Raw genomic sequence first — 27,965 nt, 5'->3', positions numbered from 1 at the left:
TTATATAATTTGAAGGATTATTTTAAATTAAATCTATGATTTTTGGTAATATGCAAATGTAAATCAGCAAGCACATAATTCATTTAAGAACATTCGTTGTGTCTATTTATAGCCTTTTCCCCGTTTCGATCATTGCGTGGTGTATTTCAAATGAGTCGAAGTTGTATTTTTCGATGTTCCCTCTTGTGAAAAGCTCAATTTAGTACTTTTTAACATTTGCGCCTTCTCTATCTATTAACATTCTCTGACTATACTTTGAGTTAAAGATAATAAGATTGACGCTTTTGCTCCTGTCAAAACAGTAATCGTGTTTGGTGGCGCTTGCTACTCCATCCAAACCTCTTGTTACTACGCTACCATATGGACTCCTTGGGTTGGCCCGATATTGGCTACAACTTCTTGATTAGTGGTGACGATCATGTGTGCGAGGGTCGTGGCTGAAATTCGATGGGTGCTCATGCCTCCAATTGGAACGATATCTTCATTGATATATCCTTTATGGGCAATTACAAGTAAGTTTTGTGTGAATTTAATTTCCAGAATTCTTAGTGCACAATGTGTCTTTGTTTGTATTTACAGACGATGGCCCAACTGTTGCCCAAATCGTCGTCGCCAACGGTATTCTCGCTGATGCCAGGGCTTGTGGTCAAATCAGCTCTGGGTACATTCTGTACGGTAAGCGTCAAGTAGGTGCTACCGAGTGCCCCGATAATAACTTGTTCGCTGAAATCCGTTCTTGGCCACTTCCGCGGTTAAGTTGCCTATGTTATATAATGAAATATTATTTTGATAAAATAAATGAATATAAATAATTAAATTTACTGGTTTTTAATGCTTTTGGGGAAAAAGAGAGATTCGAGATTATATCAATGACATTTGTTTACAATAATGCCTAACAATTTATTCAGGACTATTTGAATATATATTTTACATATATTTTCTATATTTATCATAGAATATACGTATGTTTTACTTTTCCTTGTTTTTATTTTATTCCTTTATTCTTTCACAAGCGGCAGACTGCACCATCGTATCGTTAACTACCATATTCGAATATGAATATTGTTCACTTAACATTTACGTTGTATACGTAATATTTATATGTATGTATGTATATTTCTATATATTATGTAATATAATATTTAAAATATATGTATGTATGTTTGTATGTGCATTATAATTATTATTTAGTTCAATGGTATTAATAAACAATTTAATAATAATATTTACTTGAAGGAAATCTTATATAATATTACGAAAAGAAAGGAGTGTAAAGTTTGGAATACGAAAACTAGTAGCTTTTGAATAAGACAAATACAAAAATTAATTGACAAAGTTAGTATAAATATGCACACTTGCATGCATGCTTGTGTGTATGTAGCTATGTATAGAAACTAACCGTAAACATTGATTATTTATTAATTGTGCGATAGATAAGGTGCAAATCATAAAATTAAATACATTTTTTTCTTTTCTTGTTTTTTGTTTCTGGTTTTGTTGGTTATATTTGCGCTACTTTTAGTATATGACTTCGACATTTATTTTTTTACATATTAAAAACGCCAATATTTGCGGCCATATGCCCGCGTTCTCTCGGCCTTTAGACATTTTATTGTAAATGTTCACATATTTTTTCTTCAAATATGCGTATATTTGCATGTATTGTATACGCTGTAGCCATCGTATGCATTTCAAGTGTCTACACTTGCACTATTTTTGTTTTTGGTTAAGTAGTTTCTGTATAAATTTTATTTTCATCCAGTAGGCATATAATTTTAAAATCACTGTTGTTCTTAAATTCACTTTCACTTGCAACACCCTTTTGCATTCATACATATTTGTTTATAATTTTATTAATTTTTGTTTTTGTTACTGTACTATAATGATATTGAGTGTACATTTAGAGCAAAAAGGTTGAAAATTTTAATAATTTGTGTATTTTTCAACAACTTTTTAACATATTTAGCTGATTTTTAAGGATCGCCTTAGGGTTTTTTTCTTAACCTTTCTCAATCTGCAGTTTTATAATATTTTTGCACAGATATTGTTAATTTTATTTTTTTTGTTATTTAGTTATATTAATAACCAACAAAGGTACAAACATATTTTATTAATTGTAGTAAACAAAAATATTTCAAATGTAAAATAGAAAAAAGCCTTTGCTTAAAAAAAAACCGAACCTAAACAAAGTATTTACGATCTCTCCAATGCATTAGCATGCGCTTAGTTTTATCAAAATCACCTATAGAACCCATGTCAATTTTGAAAGTTTATCTCAGAATTACTATTCAAAACAAGTTACTCGTTAAATAGCCTACCCGTTCCTACAAAAAACCCGAAATTTTCATCAGCGGTTACGTTTGAGAAACCATAATCACGCTCTACTGCACCCAACGACACTTGGAAACTCCCCATATACGCACGACCTTACACCAACCGCCTACTACCTTAAGCTTGGCTCTCATTTCTATTGTCTGCTTGACGCTTGTCAGCTGGTACATCGAGTTTTTGTGCAGAAGGAGCCGTAATACTAGCAGCAGCATCTAAGTAGGATGGTGGTGGTGTCAATTCACCAGTTGCGGCAACACATGCAGCGGATGGAGCAGTCTCAGCATCAACATCGGCATTTTCCGAATCAGCTCTCTCAGCGCTAGCGTCAGTACGTCGCATTGGCGGTGTATTGGCATTTACATGAACTGTGTTGTTGTTGTTCGGCGAATCATTATTGTTGTCAAATGTATCGTCAATGGTGACCACTGCTGCACCGGCGGCATCCGGCACATTATTGGTATTATCCAGCTGAGCATCGACACTTTGATAATTGGACATAGCCACCTGATAAGATGGCGGTGGCGCTTGCTTCATATACTGTGCAATAGCTTCATCATAATTTGGCAAGAGTGTGGTATAAGCGCGTTCTTCGCCCAAACCGGCGCCACCCAATTCCGGTAATACACACGGTAGCAAGGTGCGTAGATTTTGTTGTCGCAGCGTAAGATATTTATAGCAACGCCAAACTATGCCAATGGCATAGGCTTTCAAGAATACAATGCAAAAAAAAACCACCAAAACAATAACCATTAGTTCCTCTTGTGACATCTCGAGCAACTTCTCGCGCCATGGCAGGCGATGAGATTCGGCAATCAGACGGTGTATGGCTTGCAGGTAACAGATGTAGCCGGCAGCGGTTAGACTGTGTAGAGAGTAAGAGTGATAGGTCAAACATGACAAAATCATGTCACAAACTTACGTTGTGATGGCAAAATCAAACAGCTGTAGGCAGAAAAATGGCAAAAGATGTGAGGGTTTACCCTTTAGTGTACCATAAATCATCATCATTGTAATGGCAATCATACACGTACAAACCAGGCCCCCCATATCAAAGTTATCTGCAAATTATTTTTCTCATATGAATATCAATGAATCATTTGGCATGCATTATAGCAGATAAAATATATTTTATTATCACTTACGGTACTGCTTGCGATAACTGAGCGAATGATCACGATATGGGTATGGAGGATCCACCTTGCTCAGCGGAGTGGGTAATGGCGGTGCGCTCAAATCCACAGTATAATCGTAGACCTCTAGCTCCTCCATCATGTGCGGATTGCGCCATATAACAGCTAGTAGGCTGAGTGCTAATACATTTAAAAACTATGAAGAAAAGAGCATGTAAAATATATACATAAATAAGAGTATGTTAAAATAGTATAAGAAGCAATTACAAGTATAATTTTTTTTAGGTTCCTAAAAATCCGAGGATTGTTTTAAGAACTCTACACTTTTCGGAGTATTCAAAGATTGTTTCTAAAGATTTGAAATACGTACAAATTAACGAAGTTGTACATTAAATTTGGTAAATTAGCCAACTCTCCAATTGTGACGGCTTTATGAATAAAGAGCTTCACTCCGAAAATCAAAATGGGTGTGTTCATAAAACTCGAACGTACTCTTATTTTGTTAGTAAACAAAAAATGAAATATGTATGTCGCTAATGAAGCAAAGTTAGTCAAAATATACTGAAACTATTTTATTCCAAAAAACTACATGTATGTTTAAATTTACTAATAATATCGGGAACCCGGTGATCTATACTTTAAAAATGTATTTCCGAAAGCCCTACATTCGGTTTCAAGTTTTTAATTCATTATAACGTTATATTTTTTATTAGAAATATTTAGAATGTGCTTATAAAACCTCAACACAAATTCAAAAAAAAACTCTCCTGTTTTATAAAGTCAGAAATACTTTGTGCTTCACGTTTAAATACAACCAGTATCATTGTAAGCGGTTACTAAAAAGCGTGCACACAAAAGAATAATGAATAACTTATTGTATTTAAGCAAATAATATATAATGCTTATTTGCAAAATAATAACTGCATAAAACCAAAAATCAACATCGCTTAGATTAACAATGCTGCGAAAAACCATAAATTATTTTTGGGTGTGATATTGTTGATATATTTATTTTTCGATTTTTACTTAATATTTCATTATATACGCATATTACATTTTGTTTGTCATTATTTATCCTTTATTCTTTTATATTTTTATACTCTTCCAACATGTTGCTATAGAGTATAATATTTTTGTTTATCTAACGGTTGTTTGTATCACCAAAAAATAATCGAGTTAGATATAGGATTATATATGTTTATATAAATGATCAGGATGACGAGACGAGTTGAAATCCGGGTGACTGTCTGTCCGTCCGTCTGTCCGACCATGCAAACTGTAACTTGAGTAAAAATTAAGATATCATAATGAACTGGTACACATGTTCCTTGGCCCCCTAAGAAGTTTGGTATTGGAAATGGGCGTAATCGGACCACTGCCAAGCCCACAAAACTTCATTAATAATTTCATTATAAAATGCCATAACTAAGCACTAAATTAAGATATAAACCTGTTACTACGTACAGAGAATTGCATTGGAATGCCCCTATGGTTGAAAAAAATGTTAAAAAGTGTGCATGCCCCGTCTCTAGACGGGAGTTTAATGTATATATCCCTTAAACCATTTGAGCTATATGACCCAAATTTGCACAGAATAAACTTCTACTCCCTATATAACGGTTTTGTTAGGAACTATTAAAAGTCCGATTAATCAATAACTAAATGCGTCAGAGACATTTTACATCCGATATGGTACAAGGGGGTTATGTAGGAGCCGATGTCAAATCCCCACAACAGCCTGTTTGGATCGGTAAGTTTTAGTATAAGTTTGTCGTCATTAGAGCAACACCCTGCATTTGCGCAAAAAGGCTCCATCCAAACTCCACCTCGGTTAAATGTAACACATGCAATAGATGGAGCCGTCGTAAGACCTGCTCAGGCCTTCAAATCCATAGGGAGGGGATCACAAGCTACGTGGCCCCATGCTGCCAACGCAATACTGCGACACCTGCCTCAACGGATGTGCAACCTGCACCATGTCCGCGCACCAAGAAAGGACCTCCACGGCCCTAAGGAGCTCACACAGGCAGCACGACTCCCAGTCTGACCAATGCCCTCCCTAACATTCATCCCGCTCCAATCCTCGTGCGAGAACCACTCGGCAACTTCTGGTTCCTCGCACGTTCTGTTCCGTGTGGCAGACCGTAATACCGGAATGTCACATGAGTCCAGTGCAATTCGTGTGCTGGCTGGTGTCACTTTCTGTCGTGTTCCGACCTGCGCACCATACGTGTGTGGAGTGCGTCGTATGTTGCCCAGTGCTGTAGGAGTCTGCCCCCGCAATCTCGTATAGTGGCGTCGCCAAACAACACCACAGTGCGACAACCGCCCATGCGGATAGTACAGCTGCAACAACCACCACCTACACGTATCTCTCTCACCCCTAGGATCATCACCGGACACCCGACACAAACGTGACTTCTACAATTTAACTGCAACAAACTCCAGAGTCAGGACGAGTAGATACTTGCATTTATGAGCCGGGAACGCGTATCGATAGCTGCGAAACAGACGCTCAGATCTTCTGAGTTGTGCAGGTTTCAACGTTTTACGTAAGGATCGCGAGCGAGCAACATTAGTTTGGGGCCTAGCCTTTATACTGAACGACACCGTGCAATATCGTCTAATCGATGTGGACATCGAATGCAGGGACATTACCCTTGAATGTCAGGGTATGGCTGTCCGGTCATGCGATGTCGATTTAATATATACATCCCCCCAGTTACATGTTGCCCAACAGGATATACCGTTTGGTGCTAGGCGACTTTAACGCGCACCACGATCTTTGGCACTCCTGCCTGTCAAACGATCGTAGGGGGATAGAGCTGGTGGAACATATTGACGATTCGACATGACGATGTCCGCACCAGATTTATGGGCGCCTGTAATAGCTCGCCAGATATTACCATCGCCAGCGGTGGTCTGATAAATAGCATAACTTGGCGACCTATGCTAACTCTCGCATCGAACCATCTGCCCAAAATTATCTCGATCGAGAAACCTCCCGACTTTATTTCTGTGGACAACCGCATCTTCGTTAACTTTAACAAAGCTAACTGGGTCGGCTTCACAGAATTTACCGAAAGCACCCTCACCGCATTACTCATACCTACGGACGTCATTGTTGCTGCTACTGCTCGCGTCATACCGGCTGGAAGAATTGCGGAATTTCGCCCTAATTTCCCAGCCGAAGCCGCTGTATTAGCAAACGAGCGCGACACCTTACGCCATGCCGATCCCTGTGATCCCCGAATAAGGGATCTCAATTTGGAGATTTGGCAAATGGTAAACCAGCATAAGCGGACAAAATGGATGGCGCATCTGAAGTCCTGCAACCTCTCCACCGATGTGAGTAAGGTTTGGGCTACTGTCAAGGCCTTGTCTAATCCGAGGAAACATGACGACCAGGTTGAAATTCAATGGCCATGCCCCCTCGGACCCGAAGAAGTGCGCGATCTATTTTAGCCGGCAATTTACACTGCACCCTTCAGTTGACAAGGCCAAACGATGTGTTACCTGACGGTTGCGCAAAATGCCAAAAGACCGCGCGGCACTTACTTTCACCAATGGGGAGGTTCAGAGTGCCATCAACAAGGCCAAGTCGTGCAAATCCATTGGCCCTGACGGAATAAGCATGCTGATGCTAAAACACCTAAGCTCGACGGGAGTAAGCTACCTCACCAGGTCGTCAACTTGTCGATGACTACTCTTCAAATACCCGATGTGTGGAAAGTCGGAAGAGTAGTCCCACTACTGAAACCTGGGAAACCCGCCAACAAAGGGGAGTCCGATAACTTTACTTTCCCCAGTAGTAAAAACACGTGAGGTCTTGCTACTCCCAACATTCACTCACCACCTGAGTCTAGCAGACCATCAGCATGGCTTCCGAAAAGTGCACAGCCCCACTACAGCACCTAGCGGCATAAACGCCCAGATAGTTCATGGCGTAAATTAAAAGCCACCCTGCGAGAGGACGATCCTCGTAGCGTTGGACTTATCAAAAGTTTTTGACGCAGTCAACCAACTTGACATAGAACAATCCACGCTCCCTCCAGGGCTGAAGCGGTGGACTATGAACTACCTGAGCGGTTGGCATTCATCCGTACTGTTTCGAGGTCAAAACTCCAAACTTAGAAGAATTAAACAGGGGGTTCCGCAGGGTGGTGTCTACTGTTTAATTTCTACATCTTGAAACTCCCACAACCACCAGAGGGAATTTCCATGACCTCGTACGTTGATGACTGCACGATATTGATGTCGAGCAATGCAATCGATGGCATGGCATGGTGCTCGAAAGTAAATGGCTATCTCTCCGATCTTTCTTCTCTGCAAAGAGCCTGACACTCTCCCACACTAAATACACAGCGACCATTTTTACAAACTGGACGAAGGAGTACAGACTGGATCTAGACATTTCAGTCGATGGCATTAGAATTCCGACAGTCCACCACCGTTACATTAGACAGGCTGTGCTCTTTTCCTCCTCACACGACCGCGATAACTGCCAAAGGCTGGGAGCAGTCAGGCCTGTCCCATATGCAAAAAATATAGTTAAAAAATATTATTTTATTTCAGAGCAATAGTTTTTAAGTAATTAACTAGAGAGCATATGTAAGAATATTAATTTTACGTTTAATAAGATTTATTTAATAATTATAGTCATTCTTTTTAAAAGTACGATAACTTCGTTTCATGTACGATAATTCTACGCTACTGGTACGATAGTCGCCTCACTTCAAGATGTGAACACTGAGTACGTATAATATTGGATATACTATAGTTTAATGCCAAAAATACGGGAATTTAGTCTACGAATTACCCCAAGTACCTAATACTACATACATTTATTTTCGTTATTCTAACAAACCTTATGCCGAACATGTCGTTTAATGTGTAAGTTATATATTTATAAAATTGCTTTAAAATATGATCTCAAGTATACCTTAGCAATGTCAAAATTAACTCTATCAGCCTATCCCTTACTCTGTCCTCCAAAATAGCCTGTACCATATAATAATTTCTGACTTTCCACCTTGCAAAATGTGTGATAATTTAATAAAATTAAATGAACAAGTTTTCTTAAAAATTGTGCAGGAATATGAATGAAATATGCCTAGACTTTGGTCCAAACCTTATACAAGTATATCTTAAATAATCAATTGCGATCAATGACGTGTTCACATCAACTTATTATATAATATTAAGTTCAGCTTCTTCAGTTTATATCCCATATATCTCACTTGAAGATGATTTTAATACAATTTTAGTTGACGCGAAGTAAAATATAGTAATAAACTAAGTGAGTCTTTGACCTATAATATAACTTAACAAAATACCAAATTTGACTGTAATCCATTTACCGTTTCGTCGAATAATGAATGTTGAATTGTTTCGCAACATTTTGTAATATCAAGTTTTCTTAAAATCTGAAGGTATTTTCCCTGCTTTGATCCTTGCAAGTTGCAAGTTTAAAATGTTCGGTTACACTCGAACTTAGCTCTTCCTTACTTGTTTTTAGACTTTTTTGTTTGTTGTTGAAGTAAATATGATCGCTGTGGGTTTGGTAAGGCAGTGCGAGGCCCCAAACTATCAAGCGTTTTTTGGTAGGTCTCCTCTGCATATACATATGTACATACATAGGCTAGAATAATAACAACAACATAAACATTTTACTGTTTGTTTTACCATTCCGTTGGCAATCTTATCTCTGCATAGTGTTGAATATCGTTTATCGGTACTGCTTATTTTCACAAAATATTTATATTTCCCTACGCTATTTGTTTTACTACAATACAATCTTTCAGCACGTCAGTCAGCGGCATGCGCTTTCAAACAGCTACGCAGACGACGCTACGTTTTCGATAAGCATAAAAACTCTGTACTAAAAGTAAATAACAAAACATTTTAAATATAAAGGAAACGGTAGTAACAATTTCAATAACAATAGCTTTTATAGATTTTGGTGTCATCAGTTGCAAGTATGTTTTTGTGTTTGTGCCTGCGCATATATTAAATTCGACTTATCCGCAGTTTGTAAGCACGCCTTCGCGCTTTTAACACGAAGAGAAAAGTGCTTGTTCTATAAATGTGTATTTGTAGACATATGGAAATTAAAATGAATATAAGCTTTTTTAATGTATTATATTTACATTGACGTAAAGTGCAAAATGTTTTGTTTTAAATGCATGCATCTGGACAAATAATCTAAATTTTTTACACATATATTAGTATTTGTATATGTTATCAACCCCAGAATTCTTTTTAAAATTAATTATCATAAAATTAGCATGTTTTCTGGTAAAGAATGTTGAATTCAAAAATATTACGAGAATCGGCGCTAAACTTCTTAAAAATATAAATCCAATTGTTACCAATCGCACAATGCTATGACGTTTGAACCTCAACGATTTATGTACATCTGAATACGAGGGCTGCTATTTAGCTGGCTGGCCTAGGCAACACTAAGTGTTGCCAGGTGCAATCTGACATTTCCATTGGAAAGTTTGACATTTTTTAACATCACTCAGAACGTTTTGTCATTTAATCGTGAATTTATTTACAGGGATTTAAAAAATTCATCTCGGCCAAAAAATGGAATTAACTTCTGAACATTTTCGTGCGATCATTTTTCACAACTTTCGACGTGGATTATCACGATAAGAGTACATCGATGAACTAAAATCTTTGTATGGCTATGAAGCACCATCCTATAGCACTCTGAAAAACTGGTACAACGAATTCAATCGTGGCCGACGCTCGCTCAAAGACGAATTCCGCAGCATTTCTCCCACCAGCATACATTCGATATTGCATGAACACCTGGCCGTAAAAAAGGTTTGTACTCGTTGAATCCTGCACAATTTGACAATCGCTCGTGTGGATTGGTGTAAAGAAATGCTGAAAAAATACGATCGCGGTGCTGCAAAAGACGTTTATAAGATCGTCACAGGTGACGAATCATGGAAATATGAGTATGAGCCCGAAACCAAACAGCAATCGACCGAAAAATAAAAAACCATTTTCGTTGATAAATATTCGTATTTTCATTATTAGAGAAATATATATAGCAGCCCTCGTAATCGTTGATCTTGATTAAAAACTTTTAAATAATAAATAAAAAACATTAAACAATTATGTTTTTGAAGAAAAAATGTACACAAGTAATGTTGAAGCCAGATCCGCTCTCAATAAAACTCTAAACTCTACTCTTATCTGTTTTATATAAAGTATTAGGTAAAGTAAAAAGTTCGTTCGGTTTTTTATTGATTTTTCAAAAGACGATAACTTTGTGTACATTTGTCCGATTTAAGTCAAATATGCGCCGTTTTGTTCGTAAACTTGTTGCCAACGAGATGCGAACTTCATTATACCCCTCTCGTAGAAGACTGCGTCCCTATTGCCAAAAAAACTCGGAGAGCCAATTTTCACAGGCCTCTCTTGAGGCCAACTTCTCACCATTAAGGGCGTTCACCATGGACAGGAAAAGATGGTAATCACTTGGTGCCAGGTCCGGACTATAAGGTGGGTGCATTAGAACCTCCCATCCAAGCTTCAGGCGAGTCACCAAAGACGTGTGTGGCCTGGCGTTGTCCTGATGGAACACAATTCGGCCTCTGTTGATCAAAGGTGGCCTCTTCTGGATGAGTGCTGCCTTCAAGCGGTCCAGTTGTTGGCAGTAGAGGGCCGAATTGAGCATTTGGCCATAGGGGAGCAGCTCGCAGTAGATGATTCCTTGCCCATCCCACCAAACACACAGCAAAACCTTCCTGGCCGTCAATCAGGTCTTGGTCACCATCTGGGCCGCTTCCCCGAGCTTTGACCACGACCGTTTGCGCTCGATGTTGTCATAAGTGACCCATTTTTCATCGCCAGTCACGATCCGCTTTAGAAACTGGTCGATTTTGTTGCGATTCTGCAGCGATTTGCAGATGGAAATTCCATTCCGGTCCATCATGTTTTTTGCGTTAGTTCGTGTGACACCCAAACATCGAGCTCCTTTTTGAATCCAAGGTTATGCAAATGGTTCCAAACGGTTTTCTGGCTTATCTTTAGTTCCTCAGCAATTAAATAGGTGCTCACGTGACGGTCTGTTTCCACTATTTCCATAATTTTATCGCAATTTTCGACGACAGGCCTCCCGACGCGTGGTGCATCTTTGACATCGAAATTACCGGAACGGAACCTAGCAAATCACTTTTGTGCTACACGTTCGTTTACAGTATCGGGCCCATAACTTAATTAATTTTTTCAGCCGCTTTGGCTGCCTTTTCTTTTTGATCGAAGAAAAATTGTAAAATATAGCGAATTTTCTCTTTGCTGGTGTCCATCTTTGACGAGCGTTCACAACGTACTGAGTCAATCAATCGAAAAACTGTCAAGGACAAACTTTTAGCGCGAATAAACACGTTTTCAGCGCCGTATAGTATGACATGATGCGACACGTAACATTGGTACTATGGACAATAACGCCATCTCTTAGATAAAAACCGAACGAACTTTTTACTTGACCTAATATATTTTTAACTCAAATAATATTTGATTTTATAATTATAATGTGACAGTCTAAAAAAGGGGAACTAGTGTAATAATTGTTTTAAAATGTTTAAGGTATATTTCAGGGATATTGTCGCGATTTTTAAATGAAAAACTCAATAACTTAGAATCGACATACAAAATAAGAGATGTCATGTCAATCCTTTTTTCAACCATCTAAGACAATTGATTATTTTCGAATCTTTATGATTTTCTTCACCGACAAGTATTAATTTTATAATAAATCATAGATAATAATTATTTTTGAGGAAAAAAATAAAAATCGCATATAATCATTATTTTTATTTTTTATTTTGCTCAAAACAAAACTCACTTTTAGATCAAAATGTGTATTGTTTGTCGTTTTGTAATTAAAGAAAGAATTTAGGTCAGGTTTAATTTATTATAAAATTAATCAACACAAGTAAGGAAGGCTTCAGTTAAGGTGTAACCGAACAGTTCATACTCTTGCAAAAATCAGGCGAAAGGGTTCAATTTCATTGTTTGCCAAAATCGTTAATGGATTACAATCAAATCTAGTATAATATTAACTTATTTTGAAGGTCAGCGATTTTAAATAATAAATAAAAAACATTAAACAATTATGTTTTTGAAGAAAAAATGTACACAAGTAATGTTGAAGCCAGATCCGCTCTCAATAAAACTCTAAACTCTACTCTTATCTGTTTTATATAAAGTATTAGGTAAAGTAAAAAGTTCGTTCGGTTTTTTATTGATTTTTCAAAAGACGATAACTTTGTGTACATTTGTCCGATTTAAGCCAAATATGCGCCGTTTTGTTCGTAAACTTGTTGCCAACGAGATGCGAACTTCATTATACCCCTCTCGTAGAAGACTGCGTCCCTATTGCCAAAAAAACTCGGAGAGCCAATTTTCACAGGCCTCTCTTGAGGCCAACTTCTCACCATTAAGGGCGTTCACCATGGACAGGAAAAGATGGTAATCACTTGGTGCCAGGTCCGGACTATAAGGTGGGTGCATTAGAACCTCCCATCCAAGCTTCAGGCGAGTCACCAAAGACGTGTGTGGCCTGGCGTTGTCCTGATGGAACACAATTCGGCCTCTGTTGATCAAAGGTGGCCTCTTCTGGATGAGTGCTGCCTTCAAGCGGTCCAGTTGTTGGCAGTAGAGGGCCGAATTGAGCATTTGGCCATAGGGGAGCAGCTCGCAGTAGATGATTCCTTGCCCATCCCACCAAACACACAGCAAAACCTTCCTGGCCGTCAATCAGGTCTTGGTCACCATCTGGGCCGCTTCCCCGAGCTTTGACCACGACCGTTTGCGCTCGATGTTGTCATAAGTGACCCATTTTTCATCGCCAGTCACGATCCGCTTTAGAAACTGGTCGATTTTGTTGCGATTCTGCAGCGATTTGCAGATGGAAATTCCATTCCGGTCCATCATGTTTTTTGCGTTAGTTCGTGTGACACCCAAACATCGAGCTCCTTTTTGAATCCAAGGTTATGCAAATGGTTCCAAACGGTTTTCTGGCTTATCTTTAGTTCCTCAGCAATTAAATAGGTGCTCACGTGACGGTCTGTTTCCACTATTTCCATGATTTTATCGCAATTTTCGACGACAGGCCTCCCGACGCGTGGTGCATCTTTGACATCGAAATTACCGGAACGGAACCTAGCAAATCACTTTTGTGCTACACGTTCGTTTACAGTATCGGGCCCATAACTTAATTAATTTTTTCAGCCGCTTTAGCTGCCTTTTCCCTTTGATCGAAGAAAAATTGTAAAATATAGCGAATTTTCTCTTTGCTGGTGTCCATCTTTGACGAGCGTTCACAACGTACTGAGTCAATCAATCGAAAAACTGTCAAGGACAAACTTTTAGCGCGAATAAACACGTTTTCAGCGCCGTATAGTATGACATGATGCGACACGTAACATTGGTACTATGGATAATAACGCCATCTCTTAGATAAAAACCGAACGAACTTTTTACTTGACCTAATATATTTTTAACTCAAATAATATTTGATTTTATAATTATAATGTGACAGTCTAAAAAAGGGGAACTAGTGTAATAATTGTTTTAAAATGTTTAAGGTATATTTCAGGGATATTGTCGCGATTTTTAAATGAAAAACTCAATAACTTAGAATCGACATACAAAATAAGAGATGTCATGTCAATCCTTTTTTCAACCATCTAAGACAATTGATTATTTTCGAATCTTTATGATTTTCTTCACCGACAAGTATTAATTTTATAATAAATCATAGATAATAATTATTTTTGAGGAAAAAAATAAAAATCGCATATAATCATTATTTTTATTTTTTATTTTGCTCAAAACAAAACTCACTTTTAGATCAAAATGTGTATTGTTTGTCGTTTTGTAATTAAAGAAAGAATTTAGTTCAGGTTTAATTTATTATAAAATTAATCAACACAAGTAAGGAAGGCTTCAGTTAAGGTGTAACCGAACAGTTCATACTCTTGCAAAAATGAGGCGAAAGGGTTCAATTTCATTGTTTGCCAAAATCGTTAATGGATTACAATCAAATCTAGTATAATATTAACTTATTTTGAAGGTCAGCGAAAATTATACTTAAATCATTGGTGACATCGAAACGTAACGGCTGATTGCATTACTTTTCGACATTGCTCGGGTATACTTGAGAACTTCTTTTCAAGCAATTTTATAAATATAAACATATACATACACATATGAAGTACGGCCAGCCCGACGTTTCAAAATCGTGAAGTTGTATGGGGGCTAAAACAAATTTCCGCCCATTTTAGGCACAAAAACATACTAATATTAGAAAAAAAGGCTCTCCATATTTCATTAAAATAACTCCCACATTGGCAGATATATGTCGTATAAAGTCAACTGGTAGTTCGAAAATCTTTATATTAGGTATATGGGAGCTAACCCGATTCAACCCATTCACAAGGGTATAATATCATCAAAGATACATTTTTCCCCATTTTTAATAATATACCGCACTGATTTACAGATATTTTCGGTACAACGTAATAGAGGACCTTTAGAATAATGTCATTCATGTATCGAATTTGATTTAAATCGATCGTGTAGGTCCTGAGATATAGATTTTCCCTAAATGTGGGCGGTGCCACACCCATCGTCCAAATTTGAGACCGGCTCCTATAAATTTCTCCTGTACCATCTCAGATGGGTGTAAAATGTATGTCTCTAAGCATTTAGTTATTGATCTATCGTAAATTTTAGTAGTTTAAAAAAAAGTTATATGGGGAGAGGGCCCGATTTTATCGATTTTCACACTGTCGATTGAAGTTATTAAGGTGTTCGTCCTAAACGAATTTAGGTGATATAGCTTCAATGGTTTGGGAGATATATACATTAAACTTATTACTTTCCAAAAAATTTTATCCCACAGGTGTGGCTTTCTCCTAGTAAACACTCAAGCAAATTTGAAAAATGAAGTTTTGAGAAAAACGCGCTTAAAGATAAACTGATAGAGTTTGTTGAACTGAGCAGTTACTAGGATGTAACTCTATTTGATTTTCCAATTTTAGTATGTTATTTTTATAGGTATAACCCGTTGAAAATTTTAAAATATTCGCTGAAAAGCATCAATTTTATTACACCAAATCCAATAGACTTTTAAAAAGTATCAAGATTGAACGCACCAAGAAATCTTTAAAATAATTAGTGTAAGGAGATCAATTTTTACAGTTAATCATTTTGTAAAATCACAGTTCATACTTAAAAAAATGAATAACTTTTCCCATAACAGTACGTTACCGGAATTGACCCGGACCATAGGGAGGTGGATAGGGAGTGGACCACAAGTTACGTGACTCCATACTGCCAACGCACAAAAGCGTCATTAACGTCTATGGCTGTGGAACCAGCACCCAGTTCGTGTGCGCTTGCTTCGCCTTGTGGGTTCTACAGGCGTAATTTACCTCGACACGTCTACTACAATTCAACTGCAATGGCCTCTAGAAAAAGATCGAGGAGATAATCAATTTTATGAGCCGGGAACGCGTATCTAAGAAATTAAGTTAAACAGCCGCTCAGATCTTCCAAGTCGTGCAGGTTTCAACGTAATACGTAAAGAACCGAAGCGATATAGTGGTAGTGGCCTAGCCTTCATACTGCACGACACCGTGCAATATCGTCTAATCGATGTGAACATCGACCGCAGGGACACTACCCTTGAATGTCAGGATATGGCTGTCAGGCGATGTCGAGCCCGAAATATTTAATATATACATCCCACCAGTTACATGTTGCCCAACAGGATATCACGCGGAACATAGGTGCGCTACTTCGTGGTGAAAACCGTGTGGTACTTGGCGACTTTAAAGCGCACCACGATCTTGGCACTCCTGGCTATCAAATGATCGTTGGGGGGTTGAGCTGGCGGAACAGATAGACGATTCGACTATGACGAATTATGAGCACTTGTTTTAGCTCGCCGGATATTACCATTGCTAGTGGTGGTCTGATAAATTACATAACCTAGCGACCAATGCTAATACTCACATTATACCATCTGCACACAAGTTTTCATCGAGAAACCTCTCGACTTTATTCCTCTGCACCTTCGCCAACTTTAACAAAGCTAACTGGGTCAGCTTCACATAATTTACTGAGAACACCTTCGCCACACTACCCATTCCTACAGACGTAATCGTTGGCGAAAGTCAATTCCGCAACCGCTCGCTTCATCCCGGCTGGAAGAATCGCGGACCTCCTCCCCAATTTCCCAGCCAAAGCAGCTTACGCTTTACAAACGAGCGCGACACCATACGCATAAACGGACGAAATGGGTAGATCACCTGAAGTCTTGTAACTTCTTCATCGGTGTGAGTAAGCTTTGGTCTACTGTCGAGGCCTTGTAAAGACATAACCATCGGGTAGAAATTCAATTTGATGGCCATGCCTCCTCGGACACGAAGGAATGCGCGAGCAATTTTAGCCGACAGTTCACACTGCACCCTTCGACAGACAAGGCCACCGTTCCCACGACAGTCGGGTCTACGTAACCGGAACGGACCCGGATTTATTCCGGCCAAGGACTGTCAACTCGGCAAAATTCTGCCGCTACAACAACAACAACAACAGACAAGGCCAAACGATGTGTTTCGGACGGTGAGGACGATCCTCGTATCGTTGGACATGTTAAAAGCTTTTGACACAGTCAATCATACAATGCTACTTGAGGACATAGAACAATCCATGCTCCCTCCAGGGCTGAAGAGGTGGACGGTGAACTACCTGAGCGGTCGGCAATCATCTGTACTGTTTCGAGGTCAAAACTATAAATAAGCAGAAATTAAACAGAGTTCCGCAGGGTGGTATCCTCTCCCCACTTCTGTTTAAATTCTATATTTCGAGGCTCCCTCAACCACCAGAGGGAATTTCCATCATCTCGTACGCTGATGATTGTACGATATTGACGTCGGGCAATGGAGTCGATTGTATGTGTTTAAAAGTAAACAGATATCTGTCCGAGCTTTCTCACTTCTTCTCTGCAAGGTGCTTGACACTCTGCCTCATAAAATTCTGACTGTCAACAACCCTAAGAATTTTGGCGTTGCATTCGATTGCATGTGCTCCTTTACTCCTTATACGACCGCGATAACAGCCAAAGTACAGAGCCACCACAATATCCTCGAGAAAGCTAGCCGGCAGCTCATGGGGACAAGATGAAGAATGTTGTTGGCAACATACAAGGCAATCGGCCGGCCGATTATAAACTACGCTGCACCGATATGTTGCCTGGATGCTTTCGGTCAAGGAACATAATGAGCTTCTATCCAAGCAGTTCCTGCATGGAATGTTTTCGCAGAAACCATCCTTGCAGTCGTCTGCTTGAAGCGGAACATCAAGAGGACTTTCCTTGATTACATCAGAGTCAAACCACCACCCATTGCAGACGAAGAGCTCGAGTTGCTACGAGAATCTAGTGTGACCCTTGCCCTACTTCCTTCTGGATACCGTAGCAGGTTAAAGTCCTACTTCTTCATACCAAATATATATCCAGCGTGCAACGATTCCACGCATGACTCTAACTAGCACTTTGCATGCCCAGCAAACCTCACTCATCTAACACCCCTCTCCTTATGATCCGACCCCGTAAAAACTGCACGTTTCCTGAGGCTACCGTTAGATGAATTCGATGAAGCTTAACGTCCAAGCGGGTATTAAATAACCGCTACAACAACAACAACAAGCAATTGCAAATATGAGTACATTCATTACTTGTTCAGCATTAAATCACACTTTACAGATGTTAAAAATTAGTATCGTAATTTGAACAATGCCTATCATATTACCCCTACAATACAATATTTTTTAATATACACATACATATATACAGATGCACATAGCCTAAATCACATTAAAAAACCAACAAAAAATTTAGTCAATAAGCAGCCACTCAGCTGTGTATGGTAATCACTAGAATGCATAGTAAGTATTGTAATTAAGAACTCATGGCGTTTAACTGATCTTACATGTATATCAAGCAAAAATATTAGAAATCATTCTTGTATATCAAATAAATACATACTTATCACTAAATATAATAAAAGAGATTCACCAAACGTTGTCTTAGTATTTATAATCTTCATATACTATATGAGAGCAATACACACCAACCTCTAAATGAAACATTTCTAAAATAAAATGTAAAAAGGTAACAAACAAGTGACTAGTGTCTCCAAAGACTTTAAACTGAAAAACAGATTTTTGTCAATTCTACAGTGTTGACAATAAAATTACCACATAAATAGAGCTATACAAGAGGTTATCGTTGAAACCGTAAATTTCATTTAAACTTCGATTTCAAGTGCTACCTTGGCAATTTTTATGAATATATGTACATGCCTACAATTCTATCAAGTAGCTTTATATATATGTATGTGTACCATGATACATTTTCATTGCAGTTGGCTTAACTCTGAGTAAGTATGACGACTTTCCCTAGACTACTATAATTTTGTGAGTCATCATAATAAAAATATTTAATTGCATGTTAAATGACAAATAACAAATTTGTATAGATGTGTTGTGCAGGCATACATCTTTTAAATGCAAATCTTTACTATACGTAAAATAAGGAAATAATCAATTATAATTTTTCCGACAAATATTAAGTAGTTGGCTGTTTTTAATGAGTGCTAACTTCGGAGATGTTACTTATTCTTGCTAGGTGATTAAGAAACTAGTCAATGAATGTCGGTTGCAGATCTCGCCTAACTTCGCTTCATATCTCAACCAGTATGAACCGCAATTTCCTTTTTTTAGATACCTACGCATTTTTGTTTGCCCACCTGCCTACAACATTTGCACGAAAGTACATTTGCCACCGGCGAGAAAATTGTTGCCCAAAGAAAACAAATTCTGCACCCACACGAACCACGCAGCGTTCAGATAAAATTAAATTCATTCAGCTATATCTATATATGTGTATTTATCAAACTTACCAAATGCCAGAGGCCAATCATAATAGTGGCGGTGTGGACATGCAAACCAAAGCAACACGTCCATTCCTTATTACGCTGTTGTGGACCCATTTTGATGCGGATCCTTAGCATCGAAATGCCTGTATTGGTGAGTTTTTGCTGCTATTTAGTGAGTAACCACTTCAGCTCCTTCTATAATGGTGCACTGATGAAATAAAAAAAACACACACACAAAGGCAAATTTATATCAATGTTATTACTCTTATTTGCCATTGAAAGGGCAACTACATACATAGGTACAAAAACCAATTTCAATTACATGTCGTCAAGGCGCACTAACTTATATACTTTTGACACTTCAATTACCTCTACGATTTTAGTTTACACAACTACAAATAATTACTATAATATTTATTATTTTCAAGTAACAGCAGCAGTGAATGATCACTAATTTTCACCAGCAAAGCAAAAAAAACGCAATACAGAAAAATATACCCACTCTCAAAAAATTTTACAGTGTTGCATAGACCATACGATGCCACCAAAATCAAATTTCATACGTTGCCACTCAGTTATAAATGCTAAAAAATTTACGCTTCTTTACTTTTGCAGTTAGTACAGAATTAATATAAGATAGTTATTTTCAATGCAACAGGCTTTATATATTGTTTATCTTTTATTCCTTTTTTTAAATGGCGAATTCAATTTTAAAAATTTAGGGGTTTTAAACAAAATTTAAAATTATCGATAAATTAGCATTAAGGGCCGTTTTCTTAATGTCTGTCGGTTAACTCAGCCGAAAGAAGGGGTCTTGGTTGAGAAAAAGCCCTACAGTAAAACAACAACGTTTTCACATACACATCGTGCATCTCATAAGACCTTTGCGTATTAAATAGATAAAGGATCACTGTGCACAAGAGTTTCGTTTAGAACTGACAATGGCCATTAAAAACCTCATAGCAACTTTAATGACCGACTCACATAGAAATTTCCTCGCTTTGCTTGACAATTCATTCATACTTTCATAACAAAGCGAAGAAAGCAAAGGGTATGTTAGAACAAATGGCACAGAATGTAAATACTACATTTCTACATTCTCTGCAAATGGTTTGGTTTCTGTGCTTATATCTAATAAAAATGGCAAATGTTGCTGTGCAAAGAAAAAAAGATGAGAGTTGTCCAAAATTTTGCTTCGCTTTGCTGGATTTCGCTTCGATGTGAACGTACTCATACAACAGTATTCATCGAACTTCGTATTCATCAAAACAAACGTCTGAAATACGTTCATTATCGGAAAATTCTCTTTTGGTGTAGCTTTGTGCGTTCACATGAGCTAAAAGAGTCCAGCAACTCAAATCGAGTTTTTCTATTATTCCTTTTCATAAATTTTGGGCAAATATTTGTGCGGTTCGGCTACGCGCTATTTAGAGTGTATTACATATTTAATTTTAATGTTGGGATGGTGGCCTCTAATTTTGCTTGCAGGGAATGTGGTAGAACAATGTTCATAATACCGGCTTAATAGTTTCAAAGAAATACTTAAGTCAGGAATTCCCTAATCCACCAGAATATATTGAATACCCGCTACTAATATTTTCAAGGCCAAATTTTTAACAGGAATTTCCTAATTTTTTTGGAAGTATTAAAAATTCATACTTTTTTGACTCCGTATTGTTTTCTATTTATTATAAAACAACCTTGAATTACTTACAATTCCTGTTTTAAATTTCAGAAATTTAGCAGACTGGCATCAATCTCGAGATTTTGTAGTAATTAAAATATAAACATGAATATATTTGAAATATTCTTAAAATAATTAAAAATAACAGTCGAATGCATTTATTTATAAATAGGTAGACTATTTTTAATAGTTGGATTTTAGTTTTGAGCTTTTACATTATGAAAAATTTTAACTAGAAAACTAAATGTGTGAAAAGTCGTGTATACAAATAGAACAATGGCAACATTGGTAAAATGAAAACAACTGATTTCTACGTTGCAACTACGGGCATAACTTTTGACAAATTTGGTTTGATAAGGGCGGTAAGTACGGTAGGGAGGAATCGGTGACTGTTTGAAGCATTATTCACAACAGGAATCTCTTGTAGCGATGTGCAATTAACCCATTATTTAACCGATAGTTGGGTTGCGCATGCTTATTAATCGACTTCATAGCAAGCAACCCCAACAGCTGTTTGACGTTGGTTATAAAATAGCGCTGTGAAATCGCAAATGAACAAATGCGGAAATTCTTCCTAGTTAGAGAAACTGCTGTGTATGAATGTTACACTGAAGAAAGGAAACATAAACCTATTTTGTAACGGAGTTGTAAAGCACATTGATTAGTAAACAGCTTATCCATATAAAGCTGTGAGTGACAAAATGGTCTTATGTAAGGAATATCGCATTTGCATGCCGCTTACAGTGGAGGAGGTAAATAATATGCTCCATTTTTTAGTACCAAGGTTTTTTTTTTAATAAATTAGTAACTTCTATAGTATCGCATTGGACAGCTGTATATGATTGCTCGCCACAGTTTGGAACAATCTGGAGATGGTGAAGGAGTTGAAGTGGTGGAGAGTTATGAATGTGAAGATCCCGTGCATGAAAAGGGACATTACACAGAAAAGCGCATATACCTATCAAGGTGATGGAGTTTAGTGTGTGGTTAGAGTTTGTAAACAGTTCTTTATTTAAAAGTATTAAATAATGAGTTAAATAATTGTTTTAATTTATGTGTTTCCTTTCTATTCACAGTCGTTTACCATATTGGATACAAGCCGTTTGTCCGCGTGTATTTTATGTCACAGAAAAATCTTGGAATTACTATCCTTTCACAATAACAGGTAATGTTACATAAGTATTAAAGTCTATCCTCATTCATGCTCATGTATTTCATACATTTAGTTTGTATTTTTAAAGTACCTTCCGCTTCTGTTACATTTTAGTTAAGACTCATTCATTATTTTAGTTAAGACTCATTCATTATTCTCATATTTCAACGTTTGTTTTTACACACAACTTAATATTAATGAACAGCATTAGCGCTAGTCATTTGCCATGGACTTACAAAAGATTTTACCTTCCAGTAAGTTATTTATAGATGAAGTTTAAAATTACATTCGCCCACCCACTTACTGTGCTAATGTAGCTTGACTAAATGTGTGCGACTTTAAACTTTTTTTTATTTTAATTTAATGTTATGCAAAACAATTTAGTTTTGAAATTTGAGCAGGATAACAACTACCGACCTTTACACACTAGCAATTTTCTATATATTATTTATAGATAAAGATGAACAACCAATTATAAACTGTAGCCTTCTGCTGCAATAGGACTACTTCTCTATTAAACTTCCCAGTTAAAAAGGGGTTTTTCCACCAGCCCCTAGGCAAAGTTCCATTGTTTTGTGCAATGCTTTGAGTGATTGTTGATGTTTGGTTTTTTCTCGGCGTTTGGCATTTTACTGAAAATTATAATAATTTCTATATTATTTTTTTAATTTTGAATACATTATTTTGTTTAGAAATATATATTTTTATTTATTAATTGTTTTTACTTCTAACATAACTGAGATATAAACTATCCTATCAATTAAGTAGGATCAAAGTGGACACAGTGTGCCAAATTTTCTAAAATCGGTTCAGTAGTTTGGGTGTTTATCCTGGGCAAAACATGACACATAATTTTTATATATAAAGAATATATATGCACGTGTTACACTTAATATTGCCTAATAGACATTCATGGTTAATTTTTTTTACTTCATAAATTATACCTTCATGATTTACCCCTTAATATTGACCGATATTATATTACAGCGCTGGCGCCACTCTTACACTTTTTCCTGCCACCTGCTAATCTGTGTGAATTTTTACATAAGCGTGAATCTTAATATACTGTATTGTTGATATGTGTCCATTGATAGATAATACCGTCTGACGCTTGTCTATACATACTTGTATGTATCTCTTAGCGCGTAGGTGCTCTGCCAAGTGCATGTAGCCAAGGGCTTATCTCACTCTAATAATCTTTTGAACATGGTTTTTGTCCGATACGCAGCTTTTCGTCAAACCTTTTATAAATATATGTTGATGTGCAGTGTATGTCAAAAAACTTTCAGCAAAGATATTGTATGATATGTATGTATGTATCGAAGGTTTTGCATGAGTAGTACTAAATAATTGATTGTTGAATAAAAGGTCTAGGTACTTGATGCAGCACATTGTAATTGAGTCGATTAAGTCTATGTAAATATGTATATCAGTTGCTTGTTAGCCCCAATTCAACTACGCTGACGCTGAGTAACTAACATCATTCTCTGTAAATAATTGCCAATGATAGCCTGATTCAGCAGAAGTGAGTTTAAAGGGGTACATATGTTATATACGCTCATGTTGATCATAAATATAAATACCTCAATTGCAGGTTCGTCCAGGACTGAAATTGGTATTTTGTTTTTCATAGATGTGCTATATAATTATTTTTAGAGTTTAATTTCGTCGCACATTGAAATTTATTGACATCAAAAATGTGGTTGTTCAACTCTAAAAAATATACTTGTATATGTATAAATGATCAACATGACGAGCTGAGTCGATTTAACTATGTCCGTCTATCTGAATATTTATGAGAACTAGCATCGCAGTTTTTAAGATATCGATCTGAAATTATGCACACGTCCTTTTCCCCCCAAGAAGCATGGGATCCGCCGATGTCGGACCACTGCGACATATAGCTGGCATACAAACTGAACGATCAAACTCTAGTTTTTGCAGGAAACATTTTTTTATTTGACAAGATATCTTCATGAAATTCGGCATGGATTATTGTCTAAGGCAACGGTACAATCTTCAAAAAAATTGGTCGGACCACTATAGCATATAGCTGCCATACAAACTGACCTATCAAAATCAAGTTCTTGTATGAAATCTTTTGTATATATAGCTTTGGTGCAACCGAAGTTAACGTTTTTTCTTGTTTTTTCTTCTTCTTATTTTGTGCATTTTTTTTGAAATATTTGCTAATTATTTAATTTAATTTACATATAGATCTTATTAAATGTTATTTAGTTTGAATTCGTTTCAATTTTGTTTATATTTAATTTATTTATTATATGTTTTATTTTTTAATTTTAGTATCATTTATTTTATTATATTACTTATACCCAAAATATGCGGAAATTTATTAAGAATTTATTGCAAACTTAATTTATTTATGGTTATCTGGTTTATAAATAATGTTATTTACAACATTTAAAATTGTTTATTTTAATTAATCCCACCTCTCTCTTGTTCTATAAATTTGAATATCTCTCCTTGAATCAAACGCTTTTGTTCATTTCATGTACGTGCACCGGTTGTATTCGCTCATGCAAACCGTAGAATATACCGTAAGTACAAACATATTATTTGCTACAAGCAAATTAGTACACAAATAAATTGATTTTGTTATATTTATAGTGCTCCTTCGTACCCAAATTAAGCATAACAATCAAAACTAAATACGAGAATAATAATGGCTGCTCAGAAAACGTAAATATGTTTAAAATAAAGCTATATGTATGAATAAGTATATTCATTCCTAAAACATGTTTTTATAGTGTCTCGCACTCAGCGAAGAGGAGTTACAAGCACGCTTATTGGAGGAAGTCGATATTGCATTCGATGAGCTTTCCAATCAGAATCACTATAAAAAAGAGGAAGATCCCAAATTTTTCAAATCTGAGAAAACAGGTATGTTAGTACTAAATATATTTATATAAATATTTGTTATTGTACAAATACTAACCAGGTCGCGGTCCACTCATCGAGGGCTGGCGCAGCATTGATGAGCCTATTATGTGTTCCTACAAACTGGTAAATGCCTCCTTCGAAGTTTGGGGTTTACAAACCAAGGTAGAAGACTTTATACAGCGTAGCATACGCGATGTTCTGTTGTTGGGTCATAGGCAGGCATTTACATGGATTGACGAGTGGTATGGCATGACTTTGGCTGATGTGCGTTCATTTGAAAGACAAAAGCAGGCTGAAACAAATGAGAAATTAAAAGCAACCGGCTAAAATTGATATGTAAAAGCAACACGTGTCTATACTAATGTGGTTTAGTTTCCTAAGAAAGCGCTTAAAACAAAACAAATTAGAGTTTAAGAAGTGAAAGCAGAAAAGATAAAAAATGTAAGGCGGTTAATATAACCTCGGAGTTATCACAAGATAATGCTAGATAGTGCAAATTTTTGCTTATGGAGCTCGAAAGACATAAAACACATAATTACTCAGGAAATTTGAAAATAAAACAAAATATTACTGATATCTTCCATATTATATAAAAATTCATTATTTAATCACATATATCAAATCAGATAATAGTATATTTCGTTACTGTCACACACGCATTTAACTTCGCGATATTTTTTCCAATATTAGTTTCGAAAGTGAGACAATTTTTTTAAAATTATTTTTGCTCTTTAAATACATAAACTTTCCGAAATATAGGATTATTTTGAAAATATGTTATGTAAGTACATGCTTAGCGCAGAAATAACTTCAGTTTTGAAATTAGTGATCAAACAAAATGAATTGTTGAATTATTTTGAGCCATTACTGAAATAAACAAAACCAAAATGTTAGTTAGTTTGAATATTATGTACTAGCAAAATAAATGTATGTCCATATATGTCCATATATTATTTTTAGTAAAAGCAACAAATATAAATACATATAAAGAAAATTTAACTTTTACTTTAAAATTAAAATTCTATCATAAGTTACACGTTAAAAAAAAAGAATATAATGCTATGGGCGTCAAAAAATTTTCTCATGGTTAAAATTTTCGGTTTTCCAAATTTATTATTTATGATAAAAAAAAACCAAATTGGTAGTATAATTTTCGTGAGAAATTTATGTTTCCATATCTTTAAAATTAATCTCATGTACCTACATAAGGAGATTAAAGCCACCTTTTGCTTTCTTCTAAGTTGTCTGGTCTAAGATTCTAACTGTTTCATACAAATTTGATAAATACAAAATGCTTTTGCATACTCTTAGCCGATATGTGATAATTTTGAAGAAAATTGGGATTTCAATCTCCGAAATATCGTCTTTTTAGTGTTATATATTCTTACAAATATTATATATACTGTCGTGATGATCTAAAAGCCTCATGCTACTAAGAATTGAATAAATATGAATAGTTTATATTGGTAAAGCTAGTTTTAGGAGAATTCCTTTACCGGTCATCCGCAGTATTTGGGCAAAAAGTACTTGTACTCAGGTCTACAGTTATCCTACCTGAGGTGTCCTCTCGCGTGATTTCCTAACACCATTTGGAAAATGTTTAAGTAAATCCTAGTTTTATGTTTTTATTTTTCAATTTTCGCAACATGTAATAGAAATTTGTTTTTATTTTATCTCATGTTTCTATATAAAAAATGATATATAAAAAAATATACTTTTAAAAAATATAATATTTCAGTTTTATTTATTTAATTTTGATCTAATATTGTTTTTCCCTATTTTTTTCCGAATTTTCATTTTTTTAAATTATTATTTGTTGTTTTATCTAATTTCATGCATTTAAAATACCTTTAGATACTTTATTTTTCTAATGATTGTGTAATTTTCAAACTGTTTTTGATTCAATTTTTTAATTATTTATTAGTATTTTTTTTTACTTGTACAAAGCTGCTTGTTGTGTTATACCAATTATTTTACATATAAATATTTATGATTCCAGTTGAATTTTTTCTCAGAGCCTATTGAACAAACAATGCATATACTCACACAAATTATACAAATGTTATTTATTAACCTGCATTTCACTTGCAACTTCACTTTGCGGAATTAATACTCAATGTGAAATGTAGAAGGTGTTAATAAAAAACGAGGATACACTGTGCGAAAAAATACGCATAAAAACATAAAGAGCGTACAAGAATGGACGTACAAAGAGAGGCATTAAATATAATTATATAGTACAATTTCGTTGACTCGTAAAAAAGCTAAAAATCTCTGTTGTCGCTTGTCAAACAAAAAAGAAATGACTGTTACAAAAAAATCTACCACTTCCACAACGGCTTCGAATTTTAAGGTAACATTTAGAAAAACTACCAAAACTCAGGTCGTCGAAAAAGGAAATAAAAGAACCGTTCTCAACGGTGATAAATAATATAAAAAAATTATGGTTTTAAGCTACAAATATCAATTAAATCTCTCCAAAACTCCGTACAAACTGTTGAATAAAAAGTCAAAACTGTAAGCTTGTCACAAATATATTTAAGAAACAATCAGAAAATCTACACTAAAATTTCTTTATTCTTATAATTTCCGAAATAACAGTCATAAGGTCTTTGGCTGTTGAATAACAAGCCGAAGTTATCATTTTTTTAGACATAATCGTATGCTCTGAATGCACAAACTCGTAAAAGCGCTGTCATTTATCGATGCACTTCCCTACAAATTAGTACACGGTGCCGTGCTGTAATATCTAGCAGATAATCACAAAAATCATACGCGTCGGCGTCAATGTCATTATC

General features: G+C 36.0%; 2 protein-coding genes and 1 pseudogene across 3 annotated transcripts; 2 read left to right on the top strand and 1 right to left on the bottom strand.

Annotated features, from left to right (window-relative positions):
• The first annotated feature begins 282 nt into the window (after window positions 1-282).
• On the top strand, window positions 283-1,040 carry LOC138856922 (peptidoglycan-recognition protein SC2-like; annotated as a pseudogene).
• On the bottom strand, window positions 862-19,940 carry LOC106622504 (lysosomal-associated transmembrane protein 4A). Of its 2 annotated transcripts, none has more exons than XM_014241697.3 (5): window positions 19,799-19,940; window positions 19,454-19,637; window positions 3,474-3,657; window positions 3,251-3,389; window positions 862-3,193 (listed from the first exon to the last, which is right to left on the bottom strand). In XM_014241697.3, exons 2-5 carry the CDS (start codon window positions 19,562-19,564, stop codon window positions 2,449-2,451), a joined length of 1,179 nt encoding a protein of 392 aa, XP_014097172.2. In that variant the 5' UTR covers window positions 19,565-19,637; window positions 19,799-19,940; the 3' UTR covers window positions 862-2,448. The 2 variants fall into 2 exon arrangements, with proteins under 2 accessions (XP_014097172.2, XP_014097173.2); XM_014241698.3 differs by having other exon boundaries at window positions 19,725-19,925.
• Window positions 19,941-21,494: 1,554 nt separating this feature from the next.
• On the top strand, window positions 21,495-26,161 carry rdgBbeta (cytoplasmic phosphatidylinositol transfer protein 1). Its single transcript, XM_036369189.2, has 7 exons — window positions 21,495-21,865; window positions 21,931-22,079; window positions 22,190-22,278; window positions 24,817-24,824; window positions 24,895-24,966; window positions 25,035-25,167; window positions 25,226-26,161. The coding sequence occupies exons 1-7, from the start codon at window positions 21,815-21,817 to the stop codon at window positions 25,492-25,494; spliced, it is 771 nt and encodes a 256-aa protein (XP_036225082.2). The 5' UTR covers window positions 21,495-21,814; the 3' UTR covers window positions 25,495-26,161.
• Window positions 26,162-27,965: the final 1,804 nt, after the last annotated feature.

This window comes from Bactrocera oleae, chromosome 4, assembly GCF_042242935.1.
Source record: "Bactrocera oleae isolate idBacOlea1 chromosome 4, idBacOlea1, whole genome shotgun sequence".
NCBI lineage: Eukaryota > Metazoa > Arthropoda > Insecta > Diptera > Tephritidae > Bactrocera > Bactrocera oleae.
Note: the sequence above shows the minus strand (reverse complement) of the source record. Positions and strands in the feature narration are given on the sequence as shown.